The sequence below is a fragment of the Phalacrocorax aristotelis genome, chromosome 13 (assembly GCF_949628215.1).
Source record: "Phalacrocorax aristotelis chromosome 13, bGulAri2.1, whole genome shotgun sequence".
In the NCBI taxonomy this organism is placed as follows: Eukaryota; Metazoa; Chordata; class Aves; order Suliformes; family Phalacrocoracidae; genus Phalacrocorax; species Phalacrocorax aristotelis.
In genome coordinates, this window is record NC_134288.1 from 1455240 (window position 1) to 1468440 (window position 13201).

Below are 13201 nucleotides of genomic sequence, written 5' to 3' on the forward strand. Positions count from 1 at the left end.
CTGCAGGTGCCAGGTATTTTTGCAGCACCTTTCTAGCCCCACTCCAGCTGCAGCTCTGGACTTTGTGTCAGCATTATCCCATTCTTAATTTTATAGCTGAACATTGGACAAGGTCATCCTTGTGGAAGGTTTCTGCAAGCCCAGGTCTTTTAGTAGCCCCCACTTTCTTCTAGTGAGCCCTTTCTAGCCCCTCTCAAACTGCAGCTTTTGTCTTTCTCTCAACCCTAACCTTAATTTTACATCTGAACTCCAGAAAAGGGCTGCCAGATGAGTCTTCTCCCAGGCCAGGTGTTCTGGCAGCTCCCACTTTGCTTTGGCAGTGCTTTAACAGCCCCACTCCACCAGCTGGCCTGTGTACCCAGAGGTACCACTCCCCAAGCCTGCCGGTAACGCAGAGCAAAGTTTAGGTTAGCTGGAGTTCCTTTCCTGGTACCTAAAAATTTTATGTGCACGTTTCTGGATGCTTTTTGGTTTTTAGTTAGATAACTGCTATTTCAAAGCCAAGCAGTCAGGCAGGGATTGTGAAACATTAACTTGCTTCCCATTTTCCCCTTCCTCTCGCTCTTGGGATTGCTCAGCAGCCAAGCCTTCTCCTGTCTGCAGGGCTCATGAAGGATGCAGAAGCACAGACAGGCTGCTCCTTCCCAGTTTTGGATCCAAGCTTTGGATTTGGATTCTGGCGTTGCTGCTACTATGCAGCATCAGTGGGCAAGGCTTTTCCCATGGAACAGCTGGCTTCAGAAGTTCAATTAATAGTGCTCGTGCAACCTTCATGGTAGCATTTCCAGGGTTTTGAGTGCTTCCATCAGTGTCCTTTAAACATCCTCTTGAGGTGTGAGGTGGTGTGGCTGAAATGCAGCCAAGGCCCATGAGCACCCCAGGCTCCTGGAGAGGGGGAGAGGTGCTGGTCTGTGGGGTGGGGAGTAGATGCTCCTGCTGCTGCCCAGGTGTAGAAGCAGTAGTGCTCTGGAGCTGGCATCACACACTGCCATAAAGGAAGTTTTTATAGGCACAACTAATTTTGCAGCCTGTAGTTCCCGTGTGGCTTTCAAAGGTGACCTGCAAAGATTTCACAGAAGAGGAGCTAACAGCAGGTTGCTGAGTGCCTGTGATGGGGGTACAAGCAGTAAGGCCAGCTCTGACCCAGACTGCCCCCTTGGAGCATGGTCAGCAGCGCTGCAAGCCCCTTGTGCCAGGGCTGGCATGTAGCAGCCCAGGGAGAAGTCACACTCTGCTACCCTGGGAGGGTGGGTGGGAGATATCAGGATTGTGAAATCCTGATGTCTGGTGAAAAATCTGCATATTTTATATTTTCTTGGTATGAAAAGGCAGCCTCTGAGTCTGGAAATTTGTTTCAAAAAAGTAAGCCTGAGGTTTAAACCCTCTTTGAAACCCTTTTTTTTTCTTGGGAAAAACAAGGCCTTGAAAGAGCATTCAAGCTGCAAGCTCTTCCTCCTGCCAGGCTGGGTGGCTAGCACTCTGCCTCCCCCGTGATTGCTCTCCCCTAGCCCAGCAATGCTCCCAGAAAGCTGAAAATAGTTGGTGCTTCCCATCCCTAGGGCAATTATTTGATCCTCTGCAGCTGATCTGAGCTATTCTTGGAGCTAACAGCTGGCCTGGGCAGGGTCCCAGGTTGGGGGCTACACACCCCCAGAACCCAGGCTGGTTTCTGGAAGGAGCTCACAGTAGCCTGGAGTGTGAGCTGTCACCCTGTGAGCTGCTTGCTCCAGCAGTGCCCTCCGCACTGGGCTTCCCGTGGTGGGGCCTGCTCCTGTGGTGCGTGTTCCCATGTGCGCAGGCTCATCTATGCTGCCTGAAGACCTGCAGCTCCCAAAATGAGCTGGATGTATGAGCAAACTTCATGCAGAGCTCACACCACCTTCACACAGGTGATGAGTATTAGAAATTATTCTTCTGCGGTAATATTAAGCAGTGTCAATTTTGGAAGCAAGGTTATGGGGCTGACATGTGGTTAGTATCTGTATGGGAGCTTTGTGCACCCCTAGCCTCTGCATCAGGATTTCTCTCCTGGTTGCTCTTAGCCTGAAGGCTAGGAGGTGTGTGTTGCGGCAAGTGTCTACCCAGCCAGACTGAAGCAGCAGAGCAGGGCCACTTGCTGTGGTTACAGACCACTAGCTATGCAGTATGTAAATGAAATTAATATTAGAGAACGTTGTTTGAGACTTCGTTGTCTTTAAAGTTTCAAAAACTGGCCAAAAATATCCTTATCCCACTAAACTGGGGGATTCTTTGGATCAGGACTTTGAGACTCCTATGGGTATGTCTGAGGTTATCTGAGAACTGTTTGGTGGGTAAAGAAGCACTTGGACAACGCCCTCGGAGATATGGTGTGAATTTTGGGGTTGTCCTGTGCAGGGACAGGAGCTGGACTCGATGATCCTTGTGGGTCCCTTCCAACTCACGACATTCTGTGATTCTAAAGGGGGGGATCCTGAAGAGCTGCTTGTTTTAGTGTTGTTTACCAGCTGCAGGCAAGCTAGCATTGTAACTATTTTTGCAAATCACATACTAGGAATTCTTTGGTGTACTGTGGCAGTTTGTCTTCCAGATTTCCTGCTTCCAGCACTGTGACTTGCAACATTTCACAGTGCCTTGCAGTCACCGCAGCGTTGCAGGGTTTCTCTACGTGCCATCACAATGGCCGTGCAGGAGACACTGCAGGTGAGCGCCCGTGGGGGCACTGGGGCACACTCAGAACGTGCTGCCAAAGATGCCTGTCACCCAGCCCTGCTGTTCGCCTGAGGACTTCTCAGATTGGATGGTGGATGGTAACAGTGATATTCAGGACATGTTAAGCTCTTTGGGCAGATGTGGGCCTGAGAATGAAGTCTGCTGGGTCAGCCTGGCCTTGCAATAACTCCTCTGGGTAAGTCAGACTCTCAGAGAGGCTGTGAGATGTTCTCCTGGGCTGGCCCCTGCTCTGGGCAGGCAGCGTGGCTGGGGATGCACTTCTAAAGGCTTAGTAAAAGAGCTGGGGGTACTTTCTTTTTGGGGAATGGCTCAGCACAGTTGGAGAAAAAACGATAGAAGCTGTTCTTGGTGGGGCTGGCTGCTGGGGACTGGCTGGGGACCAGCTGGGGACCTCCTCTGTGCAGGGTGCTTTGAAGTGAGGTGCAGTGGCACACGAGGCAGGGTCACAGCATCCCCTGTGCTGGATAGACAGATCTGGAGAGGAACTCTTCATTGCCAAGTGTCTGGCACAGACTTCTCTCAGCCTTTCCCAGCCTCCTGAATTTGTCCCATTTGCTCTCAGTCATGCCAGCTCTTGCAAGCATCAGATGTGTCGTGAGATTGCTGATCACCCCAAGCAGAGTTTTGTCTTGGATTTTCCTGGGGGTTGAGTTTAGAAAGGGCGAGTGCCATATTTTCAGCTTCAGTCCTCTCTGACTTCAGGCCAGCCTTCCTCAAAGCACAGCCCCAGGCATGCGGAGCAGTGGCAGAGAGCCGGGGTCCAGCCACATGCGGCATTCCTCCTGGTTTTGCAGTGAGGGGCTGCCTGCCTGCTCTTTTTAGCTCCCTATACAGGATATAAATATAATATAAAATAATAAGAAGAGAGAAGCAAGATAAGTGCAGAAAGCCAAGCTTCCTGTTCCAGCGCTAGCCCTCAAGGGAGCTCAGGGGAGGGCTGCGAGGGGAGGCTCTCCAGAGCACAGAGGAGCAGGCACATGCTGTGTGACATATGGACAGCCCCAACAGGAGCTTTGATGTTGAACGGTGCCATAGCTTGGCTGTTGGGAGATGTCTGGGGAGAGGGAACGCACACCCAGGCTGGAGTGTCAGCTGGGCAGTGAATTTCAAGGGAATGTGGTGGTGTAAAACAGTGGAGGAAGGGGTGGGGAGAACTGCAGCCCAAGTGAAATTGCCTCTCCGAGGTGGTTTGATCCTGTCAAGGTATTGTCTGGGCAGCTACCACTTCATTCCCATGCTTCAGAGCTTTTTACAAGCCAGGAAGGATTTGTTGCCTGCGTAGCTGTAAAATCCTTGTCTGGCAATGTGGGAGACTGCAGAGGGTGCACTGAACACCCTCAGCTCTCCATTGTGTTTACAGAAGTGCACTCTACCATGGAGCGCTGGGAGGGACCTGTGGGACACCTGTAACAGTGATAGGAGGGTACTGGAGGCAGCTGGGCAGAGTGGGACCCTGAGGAGCTGGTGTGGCTGGCTCTCTTGAGCAAGCTATCCCTACCAGCCATGACTCCTGATTGCCAGGATCCTGTGCTGGGAGTTGCATTAGTACCTTTTCTGCTGTGCTCAGGGATTAATCTATCTACTCTGTGGGTGCTGTACACTCAGTACCTGCTCCCACCATGTACAGAAGGGTGTACCTGCTGCTCCAGAACATCTGGCACTGCTTCATCCAGGGCATCTCCTCGATGGCTCTTTGCAGGCTGGGTGCAGGAGTGTGTATTTCCTAGTCTAATGGTGGTGTAGCAGCTGCATGTACAGAGTCCCTGGTGCTCTGCTTATGTTGCCCAGCTTATGCATCAGCTAGAGGTTGCACTTGAAGGTGAGGGCGCAACTGTGCATTTTGTTTGTTCGGAGCTAAATTTTCAGCAGATGATGCTGAGAGAGCAAGAGAGCTGTGGTGTGATGACATGTTGTAGAGTGGAAAGTTTGGAAAGGCGCTTTTGTTTTTGTGCTCTTTGGTTTTGTCCTCTTCTTCTGACGTGCAACAGGACATAGGCAATGGCAGTCTGTCTTTCTGTCAGGTCCGATCTTGAAAAGCATCCTCAGTGGCGGCCCATCCATCATGGCTTTGTCTTAGGCAGTCCCTCGGGCTGCTCCAGGCTGTCCGTGATAGTGCTGAAAGGCAGTCCTAGCACACAGCCTCTCCTGAGTGCTGTGGTCTCAAAACATTGTTGTCCTTTGTCTCTGCTAACATGAATGAGTTGATGTGCTACATGGATACGGGGCGGCACACCACGGCCAAGGCTCTGCACTTCGTAGGCTCCAGCTCAGATGCCCTGCAAGCGCTGTGGCTAGTCCAGGCCAAGATGGACTAGCTCATACATGCCTTGGAGTATATCCCTGTTACTGCTGTAGAGCTTTATTCCTTTTCCTTCATACTTTGACCTCCTACCCCAAACTTGGCTAGTGTGTTTCTGAACTGTGTGTTAAAAGGTCTCCTCTAGCCCTGGAGAAGATCTGTCTCTTTGCAGGTTGACTAGTCAGGGCCACTGTGGCTTCTCCTTGCCTCTGCTCTCAGCTCATTTTGAATGCCCCTTTTTCTCGTCCACCTAAAGATCATCTTGAAAAGATCTTCTGCCATTTCTGAGGGAAAACAGAGGTGAGCCACTCTGTGGGGACGTGCGCTGGTGGAGCTGTGTGTACAAATGAGACAGATGATAGCTCCCCACAGTGAGCTGTGGTTGCTTTCACAGAGCGTGCAGGTCTGGTGTTCGGGGCTGCGTGGCGCAAGCACTGTGTGCCTGCAGGATTCTGGGAGCACGTGAGGTGCATGTTAGCAAGCCTCATCCTCTGAACTAGGAAAATCAGTCCTCCGGCTGCAGAGGAGAGCTTGGCCACTTTTGTGGGAAGGCTGGCAGAAGGGGAAGAGCACATGGACACTGCTTGGTCTTGACTTGGTGTTGGCTCAGATGTGGAATTTCTGATAATGTTTTTGGCTTGTGCACAGATGCTGCAACTCCTGGAGGAGCCCAGGCAGGAGCAACAGGAAATACTGGCATGGTGTGGACTCAGTCTGGTGCAGGGATGTCTTGCACTTTCAGAACAATAAAAATAAATCCAAAGGGGGGAGGATAGTAACCTGATGTGCCCCAAATTGTGTAACTGAAAACGTCATTGCTAGCAGCAGATGCTTTGTAGAGGCTGTGCCACAGCGAGTTGGTCTGCTCATGTAGAAGGACAAAACACAGCTTTCAGCACTGCCTTGCTTGTCTCTTCAAATGCAACAAGACAGCTCCCGAGTGCATGGTCAGCCTGCCAGCACAGTGAGCCACGTTCTTGTGCTTGCTGCTTGTGTGCAGTGCCTGGTGCTGGGGGTGGCAGAGGAGGTAGTACCACGACCTCAGGAAGGGGGACTTGCCTTTGGCTGTGGCAGTTGAAAGTACTGGTGGCCACCTGGTGCTGGGGGTGTTACAGTCTGGCAGCACTGGTGTGGGACATGCATCAGTTATCTTGGGTTAAAAAGGCATAAAAACTTGACCATGGTGAATAAAAACTCCCCACTTGTGACAGTGGCAATAAAACTGAATCTAGCAGCCTGGAGTGTTTGCATGATGTGCTAGTGAGAACATGTTGATCTCCATATGAAAACCATAAGCTCATTTAGAAAATGGGGCTGTCTCATTTGAGATTAGAGTTTCTCTTTAATCTGCAAATACTTAATTAGCATGGAAATGGCTAGTTAACCAGGGTTCTCAATGTATATGTCCTCATGCCAGTGCAGTGGTGCTCCCTAGTAGGTGGCAATGTTTCCCTTCAGTATGCTGGACAAGTTCCTGGCTCTGAGGCCAGGCAAGGTGCTCTGGATGCAGCAGAGAAAAGCAGACCACAGCACTGTGCAGATATGAACAGGTCCCTTTTCTCCTCTCCAGCTTGTCCCGTGAGAGTGATGGCAGGACACACTTGCTCCACAGGATTATGAACAATACGATGTGTTAAATGCCCCAGGTTCCCTGGTGTCTGGATTTGCAACCAGCTGCAGTGACTCTGGTCCTTGGCCAGCACAAGGTTTAACCCAGCCTTCCACAAACCAGGATGGCACATCATCCTGGGAGCTGCAGCAGGGCTCCACAAGGACCTCATGGGGTAGCCTCTCACTGCGGCTATCTCTGTGTGCAGACAGGACACCGAGAGCTCTGTCCTGACACCTGCAATGACTTTGCTGGGCCCCTCCCTGCACTCAGATGACTTTGCACATGGTCAGAGTAGGTATCTCTGTTAAACTGTCTCCTCGGGGTCGAACTGGTATCCCAGCCTTGTTTTATCATGACAGAGGCACACACTGACTATGGGAGCACATGTGTACAGTGGGGGTGATGCAGTTTTTGTGCCTGTCACCAGCTGGAACAAGAGCATAGACCATAGAGAAGACCTGTCTGCTGATGGTTTGAGACCACTGCTGAGCATGGGACTGCCCTGCCTTGGGGCTGGCCTGGCCCTCGCACTACTCACTGTGCCAAGCAGCTGGGCTGTGCCAGCAATAGGACGTAAACAGAGCAGGTGATGCCAGTGTAGAGCTTGGCATGTTCAAGCTGCTGTGTGTGGGAACAGACAGAAAAGGAAGATGTGTAGGTGTTTCCACCTGGCTCTTTGGGAGGGAGGTGGGTGAGAGGAGGGTCTGCCCTCTCTGTTCCTGCCTGTACCTTGCCAGCTGTGGCCTGTGCCGAATGCTTTCGGGGCACAGTCTGTCCTGGGCTGTGGCCTGCGGTGAGGACTTCTGGGTGCTTTCCCTGCCAAGGGCCAGAGCAGTTCCGTTTGCAGCCGTGGGCAGCCCTTGCTGCCTAGAGGAGGGGGGCACATGGCCCATTAGCTGCCTTCTGCTGGTAACGGAGCAGGTGCCAAGCAAGTCACCTCCCCAGGTTCAGCTGTGGTCTCCCACAGTTCACCCATGGGTGTGAATCTGAGTCGAAACTCTGTGCCGAGAAGTGACCTCTCTGCTTTGGTCATGGAGCAACCTCCTCCTGTGCTCTGGTCTCCCATGTCCTTTCTTGAACCTATGCCCTTGTCCCCTCTCATCACAGTGCTCATTCACAGCGTGCCAGAGGGATGGCCAAGAGATCCTTCTCCATTGCTGTGTGCCAGTGCTGCTGGCCGTGGCTTGGCTAGCCCAGCAGCTGGGCTTCCACTATGCCTATTACAAACCCCTAAAGCCGGGGAGGTCTGCAGCCTGCCACACTCAGGGAACTGCAAACGTCCTTCCCTGACATTGACTTTAACCTGTTAAAAGTTGTTTGTGAGCCATGTATGTGCAGCTGAGTTCTTGTGCGCTCCCTGAGAAAAATGGATATTAGGAATGGGCAGCCTACCCTGCCCCAGCCTGGTCCAAAGGCACCCTGGGAAGGAGAATGGCAGGTTGCAGTCGGAGGGGCTGCTTTGGCAGCAGGATCCCAGCTCTCCCTTCTGCTGGAGAACCCAGGAACACCCCTGCTCTGTGCAACCCCTCCCGGGGGTGCTGGACCTGTGGCATACACCAGCTGCCTGCTTACTGTCCCAGTGAAGAGCCTGTGTCTGGCTTCCTGTTGCTAGAGATGAGGCTGGTGAAGCAAGGCATGGCCGGTGTAAAGCTCATTCCCTGTGTGGCTTGCTCATAGCACTGGCTGCCCTTCGCTGCCTGCAGGCATTGTCCTGCTGGCCCAGCATCACGTGCTCTGAATCCTACCCTAGCCCAAGTATTCGGTGCCAGTGAAGCAACAGGCTGGGTGGTGCCAAAACAGCAGCTGGTGGGAGCAGAGGCCAGGGCTGTGGGACTGAGCCACCAAGGCTGATGGCAGCAGGGTCCAGCAGCCCTTGCCTGGGCTCTGGAGAAGCAGCAGGGTTGGGCCGCTTGCTCTCTGTGGTACTAAGCTTCCTGGCATCCTTCGGATCTCTTGTTCAGCTGCTGGTAACTGCCTGTGTTACCACTGTACGGAAGGTGGTGAGCATGCTGGGACCTAGGCCACTAAATGTGTGTGATCCACAATGTATGACGTTTGTTTTATTTAAAAAAAAAAAAAAAGCCCTGAAAACCCAGAGCTGAGTGATAGGAGCACGCTCTTGTAGGCCACGCGATAAGAGACTTCCAGCCTGGGCTAGCCCAGTGCTTAGGAACTTGTAGCAAGTTATTTATCTTGGCTTTTGCTTGCCAGAAGTGGTGCTGAACTGCTGCCTTGCAGAAAACATGCAAGCCTTTCTCTTTTCCCTGACATCTCTTGGGTCTCAGTGAAACTGCCTGTGGGGCCCTGTCTCTGCTGGGGTGGGAGCAGAGGGCTACAGATGCCCTCATAATCTCTCTGGAGTGGCTTTGGCCCTGCCCTGGGCTCTGGAGGTGGCCAGAGCCACGCTGGTGAGGTGTAGTGGCTCCTGGAGGGGTGCAGGTGAAACCTGCCAATGTCCTGCTCTCCTGCTGTGGGAGAAGATGGTGTGGCTGGATCCCATCATGGTGCTGTCGCCACGGCTGTGTCGGCAGGAGGCTGCTGCAGATGTGCACAGGCACCTTAGTGCCGTAACACCGGGTGCCAGGGCTCAGCCTGCAGGCCGGGAAGTTGTTTCCATTGTGTGAGCTCTGTCCTGGGGCTCGCCTGCAAAAATGCACCCTCAGCATCTGCCAAGTGATAAGTGGAGCACTTAGTTAAGTGTAAGGGAGTGAGTCCTCTGGGTGAACAGGTGACAGGGAGAGCTCCCTCAGCACAGAGGGAACCCCATGGCTTGCCAGGGCTCTGGGGAAGAGGCACCTTGAAGGAGCTCACAACTTTTTGATGATGGAAAGAAAACAGAGCAGGAAGAGAGTGCTAGTGCCTGCAAGGGCTGGAGGGCCTGGGTTCTCCTTCTGGGTTACTTCATCTTCTGGGTTACTCCAGAAGGAAAACTGTGAGTAAAAGGCTGAGAAGCAGAGCCAGGGCTAGAGCATCTCCTGCCCTGGGAGCTGAGAGGGACTGGATGGGCCCTGGCTGGGGCTGGTGCGTGAAGGCCAGTGCACTTGCATGCTGCTGGTGAGGAGGGGTAAGCTGAGTACCTTGGAGCCTCCGACAGCCCAGAGGCCTCTGTGAAAGCTGAATCCCACCCAGACCTCCAACACTTCTGACTCCGAGCAAACCCTTGGGATGGGGTTGCTCCCTGCTGGACTCCGGCAGGATTGTTCTGAGCTGCAGTGGCCGTGTGGTCCTTCCCGGAGAGCACCACTGCTGCAGCTGCACACATCTCCCAGCCTGGCTTAGCCCCTTGTCCTCTGGGCCCTTCTGGGGCATGTTTGATGGAGTACAGGAGGGGCCGGCAGGCTTAGCCAAGAGAAAAGTTTTGTGTCATCCTGTCCACAGATGCCATCGAACTCCTCCCCACTCAGCTGGTGGCACTGGGTGCCTGGCTTTACTACCACCAAACCTGAGTTATATGTGGGATGTGCTGGCCTGCCCCATGCCATGTAGCTGGGATCAGAGTTAGAAGCCTTTGCCTGTTCTTGGTATAGTGGGCGTGAGCCAAGGACCAGCATCGCTGTGCAGAATCAGTCCTATCTTGTGCTGGCCTGAATGCTGCCCACCTGTAAGACCCACTGGTCTCTCCCCATTGGAAAAAGAGGTGCTGGGTCAGGGGAGAAATGGGTTTGGGTTTTGGTAAGGACTGGGCCTAGTAGGGAGCTCCTGCTGGAGAGGGGAGACATGTTGGGCGGGTGCTAGGGGGTTGCTGGGCCTCACCTGCAGACTGGCAGAAGAGCGAGCTGCACCCTTGTGCCAAGCGAGTCTGACAGCTGCAGCAGCAAGGGAGGCTCTGGGGTCGCTGTGGCTCGTGGAGTGTGGTTTGCATGGTCAGGAAGGAAACAAGAGGCAGGTGTTTGTGGGATTTGTGTCTAAAACACTTGTCAAATACCACTGGGCTCTTTGGTGCCTGTTGCTGGCCCTGTGGGAGCAGACAACTACTGAGGGTCGGCTCCCCAAAAAGCATCTACTGCCTGGAGCAGAGAGTTCTGGGCAAACCCTGACAGCTCTGTCAAGTGTACTGTAGCTGGGCTGCTATGGGGGGGCATGGGGCTGTAACCTCGCTGTGTCCCCTTGACTGTTGCAGCTGGTGAGTGTGTTCATCCTGAGGAGCTGCAGCAATGCCCCGTCCACAAGGGATCGGTGCCATTTCTGATGCCAACCCCGTGTGTGGTAGGGCTGCTCCTGGCCTTGCTATCGACACAGCACCGGCAGAAGGAAAGCAGTGAGCCCAGCTTTCTCCTGCATCTGGCGGTGTCCAACCTGTGCTCAGTTCCCAGAGGAATCAGGCCTGGGCAGGTGCATGTCTGCTTGCCAGCCGGCCCCATCCTGAGGGTGCATGGCAGCCTGTGGAGGGTGTGTGGGTGTTGTGTCTGTGTGCTGGCACAGCTGCTCAAGCAGTGCCTGTGGTGAGCTGCGGACATTGGGGAGAGACCAGCTAAAAAGTGCCGCTGGCCAAGCTGGACTACAGCCACCAGGTGCGGGGCGCTGAGCCGTGGTGCAGGGAGCCTGGGGGAACAGTCTCTACCCCAGAGAGCTGTTGGGGAGCTGCATCACCACAGATCCTTCGTCAGTCCCCTCCTCTGGTGGTGGACAGTGTGCGGAGGCAATTCTGCCTCTGTCACTAAGGTGCTGCTAAAAGCTGGACTTGCAAGTGCAGCCCCTGCAGCCAGGCCTGGTGGTGGGGGTGCTTGGGAATCACGTCTGCCTGCAGCACCCCCTCCTCCTCTGGGCTGCGAGGTAGGTGCTGCTCACGCAGCATCCTCCAGCTCTGCGGGGGCACAGGCTTGAGGAGGCAGCGGCCCACTGGTCCTGCCCCAGTGCTGCTCTGAGGGATTCTGCAGCTCGCTGGGGAGATGGTGTCTACCAGTATGGCTCTTCCTCCTCCTTGCTTGCCCCGTCCTTGCCCCCTAGCAGCTCTTCCTTGGTAGCAGGGCTCACAGCCCACCTCAAGCTCCTGCATCCTCTCTGTGTCTCTTACTGCTGTCATCACTGCTTGGCAGAGGCTGGTTTGTTTACTGCTTCCTTCTGCTGCTGCAGGGTTGGCAGCATCCAACACTTCTCTCAGGGGTGCCTGTGGTGGGTTTGGAGCTCTGGGGAGGTGGAGTGTCTCTCTGCTAGCCCCAAGTGCACTACTTCATGCTGGGACTGCGAGGTTGGTCTTGCCTGCAGGGTTCAACTAGCACTGAGCTGCAGGGAGATGTGTGGTTGGGCTCCTTGCCGTGGCTCAGTAGAGCAGATGTCCCCAGGCTTGTCCCTGAGAGCGTTTCACTCCGGCAGCTTTGTTGCTCTGAGCAGCACTGGGGTTGCCTCAGCCTCTTGGAGGGGTGATGTGGAATGATGGAGTACCTCAGGTTCACCAGCCTCTTTATTGTGAATTTCTTTTTGTGTTGTGTCTTGCAGAAATAACATTCATCCCAGATTTGATGATAATGAAAATACAGAAAAAAGAAAAGCAGGTTTGTGACCCTCTCTCCTTCTCCCAACTCAGCTGGCAAGGCCTGGGAACCACATCCTGTGTGTGAATTGTTGCAGTTGATGTGTGGTGGGAAGGGGGCCAGGGGCATGCCTTGGATTTCCAGACAGGGCTGCAGCTCAGCACGTCGAAATTTGACCTGAGTTGCAGCCTAGAGCAGATGAGTCTGATGTGGGCAATTGAACAAGGTGGGGTTTATCTTCAGAAATAGAAATGATCTTGATTTAGTCTGTTCCCTGTGGAGGAGCAACCCTTCTTTTTCCTCAGAGTCCCTAGTATTGGTTCTTGTTTGAATCTCATCAGGCATATATTACAGAACCACGTTTGCTGTGATTACTGCTAATAACATGATGCTCCAGGACTAACACCAGTGGGGAGGTTGGGGAAGATCATGTCTGCGGGAGTGTGAGAGCTTGGCCAGGGAATTTTCCCTTGCTCAGAAATAATCCCATCCCACCAAACTGCCATTTCTGAATTGCCACATTACATCATAACTACCTGCTGATCCCAGAGGAGATTTATGAGCCAGTGGTCTTTGTATAAACTGTGTGCAGAGGAAGAACCTGACCATTGGTGCTCTGATAAGGGGAAGGGACCTGTTACATGTGTGGGGACTCGCTCTACCTGCCAGGGTGAAATATGGCTGGAGGCAGAAAACAAACCGGTCCACCCTGAGCTGGTTTGTGTCTGTGCTGCTTTTAATCGGAAACCCTTAAACTGAACACTGAGCTAAGGGATAAATCTGTCGGAGAGCACGAGCTGGTGCCATTTCTAGACAGGTCTGAAGCAGCATCTTCGTGCTGCTCAGGGCAGCTGCAGATCATGCTGTCATGGCAGGTTAATGGGGAGGAGGAAGGGAGGGAAGGGTTTGGGAAAGGCGAGTATGCAGCTATCGAGCTTACAGCAAGCCAAACACTGCGGATATAGGAAAGTGTGTCCGGAGCACCGATACAGTAGGAAGTAGTGAGTTTATTCTAAAGTGAGTGAGTTTATTTAAGCGAATGTCCTAAAGACGATGTGAAGAAGCAGAGCCAGCCTCAGCATGAGGAGGAGGGGAGCGTGGCAGGTC

General features: G+C 53.4%; 1 protein-coding gene across 9 annotated transcripts in view; it reads left to right on the top strand.

Moving 5' to 3' along the window:
* The window catches only part of CHD6 (chromodomain helicase DNA binding protein 6), a 93976-nt gene that overhangs the window by 20977 nt on the left and 59798 nt on the right, over positions 1–13201 (top strand). For 7 of the 9 annotated variants that reach the window (XM_075108490.1, XM_075108482.1, XM_075108488.1 and 4 more), the window contains exon 2: positions 12060–12115. The exons of 1 other annotated variant lie outside the window; for it this stretch is intronic. In XM_075108490.1, coding sequence (XP_074964591.1) covers positions 12083–12115 — 33 coding nt within the window. In that variant the 5' untranslated portion in view covers positions 12060–12082. Of the gene's footprint in view, positions 1–10440; positions 10956–12059; positions 12116–13201 lie in introns of those variants that run through there. One more of the 9 variants, XM_075108483.1, reaches the window with a different exon arrangement.